Source organism: Castor canadensis, chromosome X (genome assembly GCF_047511655.1).
Source record: "Castor canadensis chromosome X, mCasCan1.hap1v2, whole genome shotgun sequence".
Classification (NCBI taxonomy): domain Eukaryota; kingdom Metazoa; phylum Chordata; class Mammalia; order Rodentia; family Castoridae; genus Castor; species Castor canadensis.
In genome coordinates this window covers 53,075,065-53,093,289 of record NC_133405.1, presented here as the reverse complement: position 1 = coordinate 53,093,289, position 18,225 = coordinate 53,075,065, and the positions used below count along the sequence as shown (strand labels likewise).

Genomic DNA, 18,225 nt, shown 5'->3' with positions numbered 1-18,225 from the left:
GAGCTCAAGCTAGGAAGCTCTGCCAATGATCAAGAGATAGGCATAAGGCTGGTGGAGTGGCTCAAGTGGTAGAGTGCCTGCCTAGCAAGAGATAGGCATGAAGCTGTCACCAGCCTCAAAGGGAGGCAGCTACAGTGAAACCCAGACAATTACACTCTGGTGTTTCAGACTCCAGGTTTTATAAGCCTCATGAGCAAGGCTAGAATAAGGCTGGTTTTGATCATAGGCCATATATAAAGTTTCCCTCTTGTGTGGCATAAACCAGAGCTATTCCCCTGGAGGAACTTAAATTGTTCTCCACAAAATGTCTCCTAAAACAGTGAATGACTAGAGAATCCTGCTAAGTTACCCGTTAATAAACTGGCACATAAACTGCTCATCAGATAGCAAAGCCCATTTAAATATCAACTAAGTACCTTCCTAATCCAACCAATCTTCCTGCAACTCTGGGCTCCAACATAATTAACCATTAGGGAAATTTAAGTCAAAACCACAATAAGATACCATTTCACACCCACTAGGACTAACTATAAACAAAAAGAAAGTTGTGGAGGATCTGGAGAAATTGGAACTCTTGTGCATTGCTATCAGAATGTAAAATGTTACAGCCACCATGCAAAACAGTCTTGGCAGCTTCTCATAAAGTTAAACAGATGCATTATAATGACACAAACTACTCCTAGGTATATACCCAAAATGAATGAAAACATGCACACACACAGTTATTTATATACAAATATTTATAGCCACATTATTTATAAGATCCCCAAAGTGGAAACAATCCAAATGTCCACCAACTTAAAATGTGATATAGCTATACAATGGAATATTTTCAGCCATAAAAATGTAGTATTGCTACATGGTACAACATGGAGGAGCTTTAAGGCAACTGCCCTTTCTAGTTAGGCAATCACTTTCAAATCTGGCTACATGACACCCACACCTTTGGAGCAGAGGCAATAATAGAATCAAGCTCAATGGAGAATTGTTAACTTAGAACAGGCCCAGCAATAGGTCTTTTAAACCTAGGCTGGAGCTGGGCATGGTGGGGCACACTAGTAATCCCAGCACTCAGGAGGAGACAGGAAGATTATGAGTTTGAGGCCAACCTGGATTACACAGGGAGATCCTATCTCAAAAAACAAAAACAGCAACAAAAAAAGAAACAAAACCTAGGCTGGTTCTTCTTCAAGGCATCATCCCACCCCCTTCTCAAGATTGAATGAAGGTTTTCCTAGTAGGGATGAACTATGGCTGAACGGATAGGCCACACCTGATTTTATCTGCCTGGGTTGCTTTAATAACAAGGCACCCCATTTTGTAGGAAGCTACATATTAGCACAAAACCTGTTACTGGAGTTGAGGATAACCAGTCTCTCCCTCTATGACATTTATAGATAAGGTTGGATAGAATGAAGTTATGGAATTCTAACAGCCCTGGGCTTTCCATTTATCAGCATCTGTGTAGTTAAAAGCTGACTTGGTTCATAATGGGTCTGACTTTTCATTTATTTTCTCCCTTAATATTTAGGAACCAAGCTAAATCATGTTCCGGCTACTGACCTCCTGCTGGTCTCGGATAAAGACAACTGAAGCGAAACAAAGGTAATGTTACGATTATTTCTCTAGACACATTTAACCATCCCTCCCATGTTATCTACCCATAGTTTCTCAAGGGAGACAAATGGTCATGATGTATTTGGGAAGTGATTAAACAGTGTCTACAACATTGGGAACAGGGTTTAGGAAGGGTGACCTTCTATAAGGTAAGTGAATCAGAGAAGAATGACATCCTTGGAGGCTTTGGGGAGAGGCTCTCACACTACCTTCTATCACGTTGGCTGGGCCCTTTACAGTATATTCACTGGGACTACTGTAGGGAGACTCAAACACTGAGAAAGAATAGAACTCTCAGTCTAAAAATTAACAGTGTTTTTTGGCTTTGGCTCATTTTTCTTTTCCTTTTCCAGGAATGTGACTGTCATTATTGTTGGCTTGGATAACTCAGGCAAAAGTACTCTGGTGGAGGCCTTTCAAAAATGTGAGGAACTAAGAGCATTAGATACTGATGTGGTTCTCCCTGGGTTCAATGAAATAATCATTCCATCCTAGCTTTACTTCCTGGCCCTCCGTTTCCCTCTTTTTTGGGATAAACCCCTCCCAACACACACACTGTCCTTGGGTGTTATCACCCTGTTTGTGTAACATCTGTCATCTATTTCCTTTATAAGATATCCTAATCAAAAGTCCTCTCTTGAATTATATAAAGCATTTCAGTCAATTATGAAGGATAGCATGTTTGAAATGGTATCTAGTTCCACAGCTCAATTAAAGTGGAATTTGGTCTAGATAAAGAGACAGTGTGGAATGATAAAGAATTTTAATAACATGAAAGTCTTTGTAACAGCCAGTATAGATTTGGAGCTTGAGAAATATCAGTTCAGAGATGTACAGTTTAATACTATACATCTCCACTTTAATACCTTGACATTTCAAGAAGCAGTTACACAGAATTTCAGGAAGCTACTATACTAGTTATGAAGATCCAGATACCTGCTAGTCAGGTAACCAAAGACCAACATCATGTCTGGCATAGGACATGCTCCATCAGTGTTTAATGAATACATGAAGGGATATGATGTGGCTGTTTTATACAACCTGGCAACCCTCAGCAAAGTACAGGACAGGGCTAACCTGACTCCTGCCCCTGACCTACTTGAAGTCATCTCAATTTCCTTGAACTACAGCAGTGGCCTTCTGGTTGGTCTTGTTATCTCCAGTTGTCCCACTAGTTACCAGGCAGACCCACACAAAAATTGAATCATGCACTTCCCTGCTCAAAACTGCTCCATGCCTCTCCATTGTCTTCAAAATAAAATTTATGTTCCAGCCAAGTGGCAGTGCCTCAAGCCTGTAATCCTAGCTGCTTGGAAGACTTAGATTGTGAGGATCATGGTTTGAGGCCAGCCCAGGCAAACACAAAAATGAAACAAACAAAACAAAACCTCCATGAGACCCCCATCTCAACCAATAGCTTGGAGCAGTGGCTCACACCTCTCACCATGTGGAGGCTGAGATCATGGTTTCAGGCTAGCCCAGGCAAAAAAGTCTGCAAGACTTCCATCTCAACAGAAAAAAATCTGGGAGTGGTGGCACGTGCCTGTCATCCCAGTGACAGCAGGAAGCATAAAATAGGAGGACTATGGTCCAGGCTGGCCTAGACAAAAAGCAAGACCCTATTTTCAGAATAACAAGAATAAAAAGGGCTGGAGGCATGGCTCAAGTGGTAGAGCACCTGCCTAGCAAGCATGAGGCCCCGAGTTCAAACCCTGGTACCACCAAAACCAAACATACATACATTCCTTAGCAGCACACAAGGCCTCATGATTTGGTTCCTGACTCTTCCTTTAGCTTCATTTCCCATGCTCCCTACAAATGTCCTCTGATACAACCAAAATAAATGCTTTTGTTGTTCCTCTGCCACACCATCTAGTCCATATGTTGTACTTTCTGTAGCACTGCTACCTAGCATTTCAGACCTTCTGACGTCTATTCAAACATCTCAAGTCACAGCATAAGCTTGATCACAGGAAGGCCTTCCTTACTGTCAGCATCTCCTGCCCACTCCCACTCTATTCCATTCATTTCTCTAGCATGCAGTTATCACAACATCCCTGCACAATTGCAGGTCCATTCCTAAAACTGGGCTCCTTGAGAAGTAATGGATCTTTCTATCTCTGTGTCTTAGCCTCTATTCAATTAGTATCTTTGGTATCTACTTAATAGATATTCTCCCCCATTCCACCATTCCACCATTCATTCCTCTGAGACTATTTGATGCTGTTTTAGAACATCTTCCCCTGTCCCCAACAGCAGCTTCAAGTACCACACTTTAGACAATGGTTCAGCTTAGCATTCCCCTTAGAGGCAGCAAACTTGAGTTCCTCCCTGTTCCAATTCTCTGATAGGCAGAAATAGTAAACCGTAGCAGGGAAGGCAAGGAGCCAGGACAAATCACAAGATTGATAAAGTGGGGATGATTTTCTAGAGCTCTAACTCAGCCTCATCCCTGGATTCCAATTTAGTCTGGGTAGGCCCTGGGAATATAACTTTTAAGAACTTCCAAGGTGTTTATGATGACCAGACAGCTTTGGGAGGCACTCACCTGGAATTAGCCATATGCTATTAGTCTGTGAGAATAGTATGTTTCCATTCTAATTCCTAGAGGATAGTGTCTGAACTGTATTTATTTTGTTACTGCATAATTTGCCTTGTGCTCAGTGAATAACTTGTCAAGATGCAAGAAATAACATTTCATTTTTTTATTTTATCATTTTTACATTTACTTATATGTATATACATTATTTGCTCCCTGCACCCCCTCCCCGGCCGCTTCCGGGCAGAACCTGTTCCGCCATCTTGTTCTCTGATTTTTTTTGAGGAGAAAACATAAGAGATAATTTTTTAAAACATGGCATTTTTGCTAGTTTGAGATGAAGATAGCTATACAGGGAGGTTCCTTGTGTTGTTTCCATGCACATGTGTTTTACAACCCAAATTGGTTCATCTCTACCAGACCTCTTCACTACTTCCTGGTCCCCTTCCCATAGTGGCGTCTGCCAGTTTAAGGTTACTATGTTCACTCCTCTACAGTGTGCATATCAACCACATTCAAGGTTTTGGTTTCCTTCCCTTCCGCTATTCCTCCTATGCACATTCTCCCCTTAGTGTGTGACCCATGTCCAATAATATTACTGCATTTGTTTCAGGTCTATAATCTGCATATGAGGGAGTACATGTGATTTTTGGCCTTCTGAGCCTGACTAATTTCGCTTAAGATGATGTTCTCCAGTTCCATCCATTTACTTGCAAATGACAAAATTTCATTCTTTGTGGCTGCATAAAATTCCATTGGGTATAAATAACACATAGGAAATAATATTTTTAAACTATCTTTAGATTTTTAACCTATTCATTTATTATTTTAAGTAGTCTAAGACAGAGCAAATAGCACAAAATTGTGACTAGGAATTATGTTATCTGAAAGCTATGATTAAAAAAATCATTGACTAACATGAAAACAGAAGAGGTATTATAAAATCACATTAAGGGCTGGTGGAGTGGCTCAAGTGGTAGAGCACTTGCAAGCTTAGCAAGCTTAGCAAGCATGAGGCCCTGAGTTCAAGCCCAAGTACTGCGAAAAAAAAAAAAAACCTAAATAAATAAAAGCAAAAGCACTAGGGTATAGCTTTAAAAAATCACATTAAAAGGTAATGGTAATTATATATATATATACACATATACATAGATGCATATGTATGCTCATAAATGTATGTAATCATACATTTCCAAAGATCTGAAAGCATATTACTAACTTCTCACCTTAATGACTGACATTTTGACAATTGTATAGAAAACGTCACAGGCAGATTTGAAACTATAACTAAGTTACTGAGTTTGGTCTTAGTGTACTCCCAGTTATGGGTGCCAAGGATCTATAAAATAAGTTTTATATTTATTTTTATTATATTTTTGATTAATATAATATTAATATAATGTGGGGGTTTCACTGTGATAATTCCATACATGTTTACAATGTACTTTGAATAAGTTCCCCCCCATTAAATTCTCATACTCCCTCACTTCCCCCCACTTTTATAGAGTGTTTGGTGGGTTTCATTATACTGTCTTCAAACATATACACGTAGTATATTTTGGTCCTCTTCTCCCCTCAGTATGCTTTCCTTTCCCTCTCCCCACTCCTGTCAATCCCCCACAGACCATCCCACTTTCATATTCACGTCTCATTGTTATCACCATCATTTTAGGTCTAGGTTCCACAAATGAGTGAGGACATGTGATATCTGGCTTTTTGAGCTCAACTTACCTCACTCAACAGGATGATCTCCAGTTCCATCCATTTTCCAAGTGATATAATTCCATTTTTCTTTATGGCTGAGTAATATCCCATGCTATATATGTATTATGTACATATAAACATATGTACACATATATGCATATATATGTGTATATATAACCCATATTTTCCTTATCCATTTATCTATCGTTGGGTACCTTGGCTGATTACACAATTTAGCTATTGTGGATAGATTTGCAATAAACATGGGTATACAGGTATCTCTCTTGCATATTGATTTACACTCCAGGTATATACCCAAAGTAGGTCTATTTTTAGTTTTTTGAGGAACCTCCATACTGATTTCCATAGTGGTTGCAGTAGTTTACATACCCACCAACAGCATATGAGGGTTCTTTCCCCGTCCCTCCCACATCCTCACCAGCATTTGCTTTGTTCGTTTTCTTGATAATTGCTGATCTGACTGGGGTGAGATGGAATCTCACTGTAGTTTTGATTTGCATTTTCTTTATGGCTAAGGATGCTGAACATTTATCTATGTAGTTTTTAGCCATTTGAATTTCTTCTGAGAAATGTCTGTTCAATTAATTTGCCCATCAAATTGGATTATTTGTTCTTTTACTGTTTGGTTTAACTCTTTGTATATTCTGGATATAAATCCTTTACCTACGGAATATCTGGCAAACATTCTCCCCCATTCTGTGTGTTGTCTCTTGAACTACACTCCTATCTCTCAACCTGTATAAAAATCAACTCCAAATGGATCAAAAACTTTAATGTAAGACCTGAAACTTTGACACTACTACAGGAAAAAAAATAGGGAAAATTCTGGAAGATACAGGCTTAGGTAATTATTTTCCTGGATAATTAGCATTATCCAGGAAACAAAAGCAAGAATTAATAAATGGGACTGCATCAAATTAAAATGTTTCTGCACATTGAAAGAAAGTTACCAGAATCAAGAGACAACATATAGAATGGGAGAAAAATCTTCACCAGCTATAAAATTATTTTGCCACTAATGTGGGCAGAGGGTTAGGCCAGAACTATCAGTTCAACAGACTGGAATGTGTATAAAGACTGTCATTTTGAGTTGTTTCTACAGGAGCTGAAATAGGTATGTAGTTCCTCATGGAATTTTAAGTTCTGGCCATGACTTTTAAAGGGAAACTGTGTCTGAGTCTGGCATGGTTTCTTCAAAGAGGTATGAGTCAGAGAGGGGTAGGGAGATCATAGAAGACTTCCTAAAGAAGGTGGTACTTGGGTTGGGCCTTGAAGAAAGGGTGGGAAAGAAGGGCCTCCTATTCATTCATTCATCAAATTCATACAACAAATAGTTACTGAATACTTGTGTCCCAGCTGCTGTGTTCAATACCATGAATGTAGTGGTGATACAAGGGTTCCCTTTCCTATTGCATTTTATAACTCAGTTAGGACACTGTAATATATGCTATGAAAATGGTAAACCCAGAAGAAACACACCTCATCCAGACTGGGGATGGTGGCGTGAGGGAAGACTTTCTAGAATAAACAAGATTAAAATTGATATTTTTAAAAATAGGCATTGCTGGGGGGTGTGGCTCAAGTGGTAGAGGGCCTGAGTTCAAATTGCACTGCCACCAAAAACAAAACAAAACAAAAAATAGGCATTAACCAAGCACAGAGTAGCAGCTTGTGATGACCTAGGACAAGAGAGAGCATGGCACGTATTTAGAGTGGGGAGCAGAGGGAGAAATAAACTGGACAGGACCAGGGGCACTGTAGCCACCAGTCAGGTTAGAGTGACAGGAGATAGGTCTGACAGATTAGGAGGCAAAGGAATCTGCATTCTGTCCTGGAAACAGTGGGCATCACTAAAGGTTCTAAACCAGGAGAGGGTAGCACTGGCAAAGTGATAGTATTAGAAAAATGCATCATGGGTATGAGCAGGGTGACAGGATACTTTATAGAATTTCTTGGAGCTGGATCTAGGCAAGCATCAACAAACTGACCTAACTATATTTCCCTACTCTGTGATTGCTTTTCTCCTCTGCCTCTGAGAAGTATTTCCCAGTAAGACACAGAATGATATGAAACCAACAATGACCACACTCCTGCTAGATGAGTATGAAGTGTCCATCTATGACCTGACTGGAGACCTGAAGGGTCGAGAAAAATGGCCAAACTATTATGCTCAGGCAAATGGGGTTGTTTATGTCCTGGATTCCAGTGACTTCGGACGCCTACAGGAAACAAGAATGGTCTTGACACATCTGATGCTTGATAAAAGAGTGGCAGGGAAACCCATCTTACTGTAAGATTCTGCCTTTGTCTCCTACTTCCCTTCCCAATTTGTACAGAGTATAGCATAAAGATGAAGGGCTGGGTGGTCCTCTTAAGCTGAATAAGGTGGAGTGGCCCAGTCCTCTGGGGACTGTTTTCAAGAGCCATTTTGTACTACATACTGCCATGTGGGACATATTATCTAACTATACAAAGGTAATTCTGTAGGTATGCATCAAAGGGAAATGATATCTGAATCTCTCATCCCAACCCTGAACTCTTCCTAAAGACTTTCCTGAATTTGCTTATCTTTTCCGGTTTCAGTCTCTGATCCTGAAACCTCATTACAGAGAACAAACCTATTTTGTGTAATTGGTATCAATGGCCTCCTTGAGTTATGTAACTAGCACTTATTTCAGAGTGAGAATTCAGGTGGCCAGTCAATCTGCAGCCCTTCCTGACACCCTTTTTGACTTTTCCATTCCTCATTAGCAACCCCAACTAGAGCATGAACAGAGTTTCGGAGAAGATACAAAAGAAACCTGTTCGCATCACAATTAGCAATTCTCATTGAAGTCTGGCATGATGTAGAGGAAGTAAGAAGTGAGCCCTGGGGATTATCTTGGATTCAAATTATTTATGCTATTATTTCCTCCATTGAGAGTTGGCTACAAAATTTTTTAACTTGTCTCATTGGGTATGTCTTGAAACCTGATTCCTGGACATGTAGTGGTTATACCAGAATTAGTGCTCCTTGCTTACCCTTTGTCTCTATTTTGGTTTCACTTTTCTTCTTTTCTTTCTTTTCTCTCTCATATGTCTTGTTCAAGCCTGGCAAATAAACAAGACAAGAAGGATGCCCTCTTGCCTTGTGATATTATTGAATATCTACTTCTGGAAAGACTAGTAAATGAGACTAAGTCCATGTCCCGAGTGGTAAGTGTCATCCCTTTCCTTCCCTCTTTCTCTAGGGCCTGGTTGATGTAGCCTTGGCCCAGTCCCGAATCAGTCCCATATGTCAGGTTTGGGGCAAAGTCCCTCTGTGCCAGGCAATATCTACTTGATGATTTCTAACTTGATAGATAACAAATACCACACTCTGCTGAAAAAGAGCTCTGTAAAGTTGGAAGGTTTTTGCTGGTGCAGTTGTTGTTTTTGGCAGCACTGGGGTTTAAACTCTAAGCCTCACACTTGCTAAGAAGGTGCTTTACCACTTAAGTCACTCCACCAGTCCTTAAAGTTGGAAGTTTTAATACTCCCATTTTATACGTAAAAAAGTTAAAGGCTCAGAGATTCTCAGTGACTTGCTCAAGGTTACATATCCAAAATACTACAATCGCTTTAATTAAAACACCTCTGCATTTGAGTCCTTCATCTACTTTCTCAGATGTGAATGCCGACTGTCTCCTAGGAAATCTAGAGCCTCCCTAGGCATAGTACAACATATATGTGTACCTCTGCTATTTAGATGAGAGTGATCCAGGCCTGTGGGCCCCAGGGGTCCCAGGCTACAGGTCTTAGGCCTTCTCTTGTCACAGGAACCATGCTCAATTATCAAAAACCTCCAAAGAAGGAACCATCATCCAATAGTTGCAGGGCTACACTGGCTATTAGCTGCCATTGGGGATAAATATGAAGAGATGGATACTTGCCAACAAACACCCACCTTGATCATCCCAAGCTCCAAGAGTACCAAAAGATTGGGAGAAAGATGCTCATCAGACAGGTAATGAGCTATCTCCATTACATTTACTGATAAAGGTAGAAGCAGGAGTCAGTCTTCAACATGAGCAGGGAGTTCTGGGAGATGCTTGAATTCTGGGCAGCACTGAGCAAGTCTTTCAGGATCATGTGGCCTAAGTGGGGCTAAAGCAGTGCGTACCATTACTCCAATACTGTTAGGTTCACCCTCAACCCTGGCACAACTTAAGTGGTCACATCAGTGGGCTGAACTTCAAAAAGGTAATGCCAACCTACCAGCATTAGAGCATCTCTAAAACAGGGCTTTTGTTCTTTGGCTTGCCATGTGAGGAGAAAAGAAACAGGAGCCCTTTAAGGAGCCTGATGGCATTGGTCCATGGATGAATGTCATAGAGCTGCTCCATATTCTTGACCTCCAGTTCTCTGATCCTCCCAATAATAAGGAATAATGGGAGAGGACAGAAAAGTTGAAAAGAGGAAACAGAAAAAGAAAACAGGAGATGATGAAGGTTTTTGAGTAAAAAGCCTAAAGTCCTCTTGCTCTGTTGTTACTTTAATTGCCCGAAGGCATGTTGGTAGGAATGGTGTGGTAGCTTTATGACATAGAAAGCTTGAAATGTCTGTTTCTACTGCTGCTTTGTCTTTTTGAACTTCTACAGCTTCTCTACCAGAGAGGGAATGTCCAGAGAGAAAAGACAGCATTTTGAGAAAAGACAATATTTTGAGAAAAGACAGCATTTAGGACAATGCTCACTGGAAGCTAGGCCTCTAAAGCCAATCCTACAGGTAAATGACTCTCAATATGTTATTGTTCAGGGACAATCCCTGAACTCTTGAGCACCAACTGACTATTTCCCCATCTTCTTGCTGCACAGAAAGATGGTCTACGATTAAGGCCCAAAAAGAATATATCAGTAACATTTGCTTTGGATGAACCCATGGAGGAAGGTGAAAGTTCTGGAGGGAATAAAGCTCTGAACACTACTGAGCCTCACTGCAATCAAGGTTTTAACTTACAGAGCCCAGTTCCATATGCTGCTGCTGATGTTTTTGAAGGTAATGCTGAATCAGTGGTAAAAGAAGAAAAGATATATAGGCCTTCCTTCATCATTTCTACAATAACATCCCTATTTTGAGCCTGAGATTCTTTTCTCACATTTGTATGGTTGGTGGTTAAGAGAAGTACAGGGAGAGTGCTTGGGGGCCACCTTCTAGTAGGCGAGGATGATGCCCTAGTATGGGTTGACACAAGTTCTTTGGATGGCTGTAGGGATATCATAAAGGTTATGATTGCCAGTGTTGGTACAACCTTTATGGAGGGTAGACTGGCCATCTCTCTCCTTACCTCGCTCTCTCAATATATATTAAGAACTTAAAAAATGTTGCCAGAGGGCTGTTGCAGTGGCTCAGGTGGTAGAGTGCCTGCCTAGTAAGCGTGAGGCCCTGAGTTCAAACCTCAGTACCCCCAAAAATGTTTTTAAAAATATGTTGCTGGGTATGGTGGCTCACATCTGTAATCCCAGTTACTTGGGAGGGAGATATTAGGAGGATCACAATGTGAGGCCACCCCTGGCAAAAAGATAGCAAGACCCCACCTCAATCAATAAGCTGAGCATGGTAGTTCATGCCTGTGGTCCTAGCTACACAGGAGGCCATAGTTAGAAGGATTGCAGTCTGAGGTCAGCCCCAGGCAACGAGAAATCCCTAATCTAAAAAATATCTAAAGCAATAAAAGACTGGAAGCATGGCTTAAGTGTAGAGTGCCTGCCTTAGCAAGCATGAGGCCCTGGATTTAAACCCCAGTAATAGCCCTTCCAAAAATGTGGAAGCCATTTGATTCAGTTGTGTCATTTCTTGAGCTATTCCCAAATATAGTCACATAAGTACCCTGAGAAAGTATGTGCAGTATGTTCAATCACACAGCATTGTGTACAATAACTAAATGTTGGAAACAAAGTAAATGCCCAATAATGAGGAATGACTAAATTCCATTCCACACAATGGAATACTATGGAGACATCACAAAGGCTGAGGATGACTTACATTTACTGACATGGAAAGTTTTTCACAGCGGGACATTTTGTTAAAAGAAAATAGCAAGTTAGAATACAGCATATACAGCACGAAGTATATATACGTATGTGTAGAGATATTTGGAGGGGTGATACCAAAATATGAGCAGTGGTTTTCTCTAGGGGTAAGATACTAGGTGATGTTGAAAAGTAAGAGACCTAGATGCCTTTCTTTGGATTTTTCTTTTACTAGGAATTTCCTTTCTTATAATCAAACATCATTATCCTAATATAATAAATGCATTTTGAAAAAGCTGTGAGGGCTTGAAGGCCCTCTGTTGTTAGATGGCCACTCCTCAGGGCACCTCAGAACCCCAGTCTTCAAGACTGTCAACCATCAATATCATAATATCACCCCAGCACCCTTCAGGCTACCCAGGAGCCTTTGGTTGTTCTGCATATATGGAGGGACCTGCACTTGGCCAGAGCCACTAAGAAAAAAAACAGGCACTGCTCTGGAGATAAGAGAGTTACTCAAGTCTGGTAGAAGAGGGAATGTCTTTCTAGATATCATCAACTACTGCTAAATCTTTATCCAAAATTAAAATTCATTTTCATTTCCATAACCTCAGAATGTAGGGCAAAAAAGACAATGGGTATCTGGGAAACAGAGATGTTACTAGAAGGTTCCTGTGGTTAGTACTTGTTGAATGAGGGGCCTAGAGGAAGAGCAGAGGGGAAATAGTATGAGTCTGTGACAAAGGGTGGGTGCCTTGTAGGGTGCAGGTTACACCCCTTTGGAAACTGGCCAGTGCCCTCCTACTGAAAGTGGTCTGGGAAGGAAAGGAAACCTGGCACTAGGCTTCACTTGCAAGTGACTGGCTGTTTTCTTTCTCTGATTAGACTTTTAACCCCTACTAAAGAGAAAAACGGAGGAAATTAAAAAAAAAAGAATCTCATATACCCCCCTTAGCAAATGGGCTCATCTCCAGAACCAGCAGGAATGCTCAGTGTAACTTCTATTTGATAAGACCGTCCAATCCATGTCCAGGTCCACCTACACACTAACATCACGTCCTTGAGAACCACCATTGTTCCTGTACCTTCTGTGCTCTACACCCACCAAGAAGCTCAAAAGTTAAGTAGCATCCATTTGAGAATGAACACCACCTTGGCAAAGAAGAACAGAGACTTTACATCTTTGTACTTAGATACTCTTGATGAAGCTTGTGGACAAAATGTCATGAGTGACCAATGAAAATTGAGCCTTAAAGTACAGGGTTATTTTAGCATCACATTTTTCTTAAGGTTCTTGTGTATAAAGGGTATGGCAAAATAAATAGAAATTTTTATTGCAAATTATGTTCTACTGAATTATTTGTAGTCACATCTCCAAGAATGATTCAGTTTTAAAATCTTAGCCACTATCTGCTAGGACAGTCCCTTCAGGAACAGCAACTGCTGCCTCTAACACCTGGAGGTATTCACCCTTTGTCCCCAGGGTAGTAAGGTAGTACTGGTGGCTCCTTACTATTACTGCTATTACCACTTTCACTTTTCTCATGATTACCACAGCCCTCATTTATTGAGTGCCTTCTGGATGACAGACACAGTTCTAAGTTCTCCACATCTATTATTTTATTCACAACAACCTTTGTAGGGGTGAGCATTATAACCCAACTGCACTCTGTAGATGAAGATGCTGTAAAAAGCAGAGCAGGGAATTAAATCCAGACCAGTCTGATTCCATTGGTCAAAAAGATCCACTTATGCTTTCTCACATTCTCTCCAGAAAGAGAATGCTAGTCACTTTGACAGGTGCTGGGCTTAAATGCTTTACATATATTATTGCCTTTCACCTTCACAAGCCTATGAAGTTGGTTCTATTATTACCATGTTACAGAGGCAGAAAGTGATGTGCAGAGAGGTTAATTTGTCCCAGGGCACCCACTAGGATGTGGAAGAACTGGTTTTCAAACTAAGATCCAACTCCATAACCCATGTTCTTAACTCTACCCTATACTATTTCACCAAGCAGCATAAACCAGCTAACCCATCACTGTGTCTGAAGGATAGGAACCTTGCACAGAAAGATCCATTTTACAATCCCATATGGAAGATACACTTGTTTAAGGCTATATCATTTTCTCATATCTCCAAGATAACCTCAAGCACCTTATGAATCTTTGACAGGCTTTGAAGCTCAGCTTACTAGTCATGGAACTAAGAGGAACCTCATAGAACCTCTGGTCTAAGCTCCATTGTTATACAAATGAGGAACTTGGAGTACAAACAGGTTAAGTGGCATGCCCAAGATGGTACAACTGGTCACTGGCAGAGATGCTCTGAAAAACCCCATGTCCTGTGCAGCCTCAAGCCATGCCCTAACCTGCCTCAAAACACTGCATCCTTCTGAGTCTTTAGGCTTCTCAGCCCATATACTTTCCTCTAATTTACCTGATAAATAACATCAGAGAATTCTGCTGACAAACACTATTACCCAGAAACCAGCAAATGCTTCTACTGAAGAAGCATTTGGGGACCGGGATGTGGTTCAGTGGGAGAGCATTTGTCTAGCATATACAAGAGCCTGGGTTCAATCCCCAGCACTCCCAAAAATGTCTTATCACGCAAGAGACTAAAGGTCAATAGACACCGATTCTTAAGAAAATTAAGCACCAGGCATGGTGGTGCAAACCTGTTATCCCAGCACTGGGGAGGCAGTGGTAGAAGAATTGCAAGTTCGAGGCCAACTTGGGCTATATAGTGAGTTCCAGACCAGCCTGGACTACATAGTGAGACCCTGTCTCAGAAGCAGCAACAAAAAAGAAAATTGGAGAAGATGGCAGCTAGAGGTAGGAAGCAGAAAGCAACCCTCCTATAGTGAAATCTTGGAGAGACGCTGGAGACACACTTTGCAGGCATAATCACCGAGAAAAGGCATAACTTTGACCCCTCCACATCTCCAGCCGGTGCAGAGAATCTCCACTTCACATTAAACGGAGAAACGAGGAGGGCCCCCGGGGCAGCCAGTGGCCGGCGCCCATATGGCTTGGGAAGACGAGGACCAGGTGAGCTTCGCGGTACCGCGGTAGCCCCACAGACAAGCCTGGGCCAGAGCAGCATAGCCCCCTGGACAGACTGACCTCCACCCGGGGAAAAAAAGAGAAACTGAGTAATAAGCAATAAGAACAGTTAAGACACGCTGGAAAGAGGGTGGGGCGCCCTGAGTGCTGAAGATTGGGGGAAGGGAATCCTTCCCGGGACTGTAAATAAACAAGCCAGGCAGGCCGGAGAGCCTCTGGCGGGAGCGGGGCACGCGCCCAGCAACCAGGAGCGGGGAAGCTTGTGAGAGTGGCAGAGGGAGGAAAACTCCACAGGAGAGGGGGAAAGACCCACTTCCCACGTGAACTGTAAACAAACATGGCGGCCAGCAGGAGCAGCAGCACCGCCCAGTAAACAGGAGCAGGAAAGCTTGTGAAAGTGGCGGTGGGAGGAAAACTGCACAGAAGAGGGGGGAAGACCCACCTCCCATATGAACTGTAAATAAACACGCAGGCCTGACAACCTGGGGGCAGTGTCACCTTTCCCAGTGCTTGGAAAGGGGAAAGCCTGTAGCAGAGGCTCCCGCACAGGAGAACTCTGAGCAAACAAAGCCTGTGGGACCAGGTGAGTGCTAGCTCACCTCAGAGATCTGCATAAATAACGCCGCTAGCTACAGGCTGAGAGCAGCAGGCAGGCAAGCCACAGTTGCAGATACCACTCTCAGAACTGTCTCCAGACGCTTTTTTTCTTTTTCTCCCTACCTTTGATGAGAGAACAACCGAATTACACCTGCAAGCCAAAAAACATACTGAAACTGTATTGCATTTGAACTGGGGACACTTGGTGGGGCTTTTTGTGTGTGTGTGTGTGTGTGTGTGTGTGTGTGTGTGTGTGTGTGTGTGAGTGTGTAGTTCTACTTTATGCGTCCCCTTTGATGAGACAAATACAGAACAACATCTGAGGCACCAACTCCAGGACTGGAGATTGAGACAGACACCCAAATTATTAAGACTGAAACTGCATTGCATATAAACATGGAAGCTTTTTGGTTTTTTTTTTTTATTTTCTATTTTCCATTTTATTTTAATTCATTTTTATATATAGATATTACTTTCATTTACTTATTTTTTATTTTTTTTATCTTTGATTTTCAATCCTCTCTCTGTCTCTCTAATGTCTGTTCAGCTTACTGTCAATTAGTACACTAACACTCCCTGTTTATACCTTTGAAACTCTCTTGTCTGATACCTTGTTCTGCTTTCTCCCTCTTGTCTGTATATTTGTTTTCCCCTTTTCTTTAACTTCTTGCTTTCCATCTCAGCTCACTCTTCCATTCTAAATATTACCTCTGTTATTATTACAAGCTAGAAAATACTTAATTACACACAGTACAGGGACAGTAACAACACCAAGGACAATGACGGGAAGACAGAAAAAACAGGGAAACCAGTTTCCCCACAGCGAAAAATTAGTACTGGAACCAGAGGGGAATGAAGAGAACAGAAACTCAGATCCAGACTCCAACAAAATGAAGATAAACTATGCCAAAGGACCCAATGACGCCCACAAGAATAATTTAAAAGAAGACATACTACAAGTACTACAAGTACTCAATGAGAATTTTATAGAGATGATACTGGATAGGGTCAACCAAAATGTACAGGAGACACTCAAGAAATTCCAAGACAATAAAAATAGAGAATTTGAAAAAGCAAAAGAAGAAATAAAGGAAACCATAGAAGCACTGTATAAACACCACAGTGAAAGAGAGAACACAATGAATAAATGGATAAATGAACTCAGGACAAAAATAGACAACAATAAAGAAGAAAACTGCCAGGATATGGAAAACCTCAGAAAAAAGAACGAAACAGAACTGCAAAACAAAAGGGAAGGCCAATCCAGCAGAATAGAACAAACAGAAGACAGAATCTCAGAACTTGAAGATGAAATGGTAATTAAAGGAAAAACCGAAGAACTATTAATTAAACAACACAAGACCTGTGAAAAGAAAATGCAAGAACTCACTGACTCCATCAAAAGACCAAACTTGAGAATCATGGGCATCGAAGAAGGAGAAGAGGAGCAAGCGAAGGGAATGCGTAATATATTCAACAAAATATAACGGAAAATTTCCCAAATCTAGAGAAAGATATTCCCATACATATGCAAGAGGCCTCCAAGACACCAAACAGACCAGATCAAAATAGAACTACTCCACGACATATCATCATTAAAACAACAAGTTCAGAAACTAAGGAAAGAATATTGAAGGCTGTAAGAGAGAAAAAACAAGTAACATACAAAGGTAAACCCATCAAAATCACAGCAGACCTCTCAACAGAAACATTAAAAGCAAGAAGAGCGTGGGGTGAGATATTCCGGGCACTGAATGAAAATAACTTCAACCCCAAGATACTCTACCCAGCAAAGCTATCATTCAAAATAGATGGAGCAATAAAAGTCTTCCATGATAAGCAGAAACTAAAACAATATGTGACCACAAAGCCACCATTACAAAAGATTCTGCAAGGGATCCTGCACACAGAAAGTGACACCCAACTTAACCATGAAAAGGCAGGCAGCACCAAACCACAGGATAAGAAAAAGCAAGACAGTAGAGAGTAACATCAAGTTAGGTACACACAATCAAACCTTCAAAAAACTAAGACAACTAAATGGCAGGAATCACCACATACCTATCAGTACTAACGCTTAATGTTAATGGACTTAATTCACCCATCAAAAGACACCGTTTGACAAAATGGATTAAAAAAGAAGATCCAACAATTTGTTGCTTACAGGAGAGTCAACTCACCGACAGAAATAAGCATATGCTTAGGATGAAAGGCTGGAAGAAGATTTACCAAGCCAATGGCCCCCGAAAACAGGCAGGAGTAGCAATACTTATCTCTGACAAAGTAGACATCAAACCTACATTGATCAAATGAGATAAAGAAGGACATTCCATACTAATAAAAGGGGAAATAGACCAAAAGGAAATAATAATCATCAATCTGTACGCACCCAATGTCAACGCACCCAATTTCATCAAACACACCCTGAAAGACCTAAAAGCATATATAAACGCCAACACAGTGGTTGTGGGAGACTTTAACACTCCATTATCATCAATAGATAGGTCATCCAAACAAAAACTCAATAAAGAAATCCAAGATCTAAAAAATGCAATAGATCAAGTGGACCTAGTAGATGTCTACAGAACATTTCATCCAACCTCTACACAATATACATTCTTCTCAACAGCCCATGGAACCTTCTCCAAAATAGATCATATCCTAGGGCACAAAGCAAGCCTCAGCAAAT

At 41.1% G+C, this 18,225-nt stretch overlaps 2 protein-coding genes across 13 annotated transcripts in view; one reads left to right on the top strand and one right to left on the bottom strand.

The window, feature by feature from the left end:
- LOC109700868 (XK-related protein 2) overlaps positions 1 to 18,225 on the bottom strand; it is a 127,875-nt gene that overhangs the window by 47,678 nt on the left and 61,972 nt on the right. The window lies entirely within an intron of this gene.
- Arl13a (ARF like GTPase 13A) lies at positions 1,547 to 14,108 on the top strand. The gene is made up of 8 exons (XM_074063476.1): positions 1,547 to 1,605; positions 1,971 to 2,041; positions 7,922 to 8,171; positions 8,971 to 9,076; positions 9,679 to 9,866; positions 10,501 to 10,627; positions 10,717 to 10,897; positions 14,047 to 14,108. Exons 1-8 carry the CDS (start codon positions 1,547 to 1,549, stop codon positions 14,106 to 14,108), a joined length of 1,044 nt encoding a protein of 347 aa, XP_073919577.1.

Bases quoted from the DNA above. Each gene is read 5' to 3' on its own strand.
- Arl13a (XM_074063476.1), top strand. From the start codon at position 1,547: ATGTTCCGGCTACTGACCTCCTGCTGGTCTCGGATAAAGACAACTGAA. The intron at 1,606-1,970 runs GTAATGTTACGA...TTCCTTTTCCAG, and splicing joins ACAACTGAAGCGAAACAAAG to GAATGTGACTGTCATTATTG. The intron at 9,077-9,678 runs GTAAGTGTCATC...CTCTTGTCACAG, and splicing joins CTAAGTCCATGTCCCGAGTG to GAACCATGCTCAATTATCAA.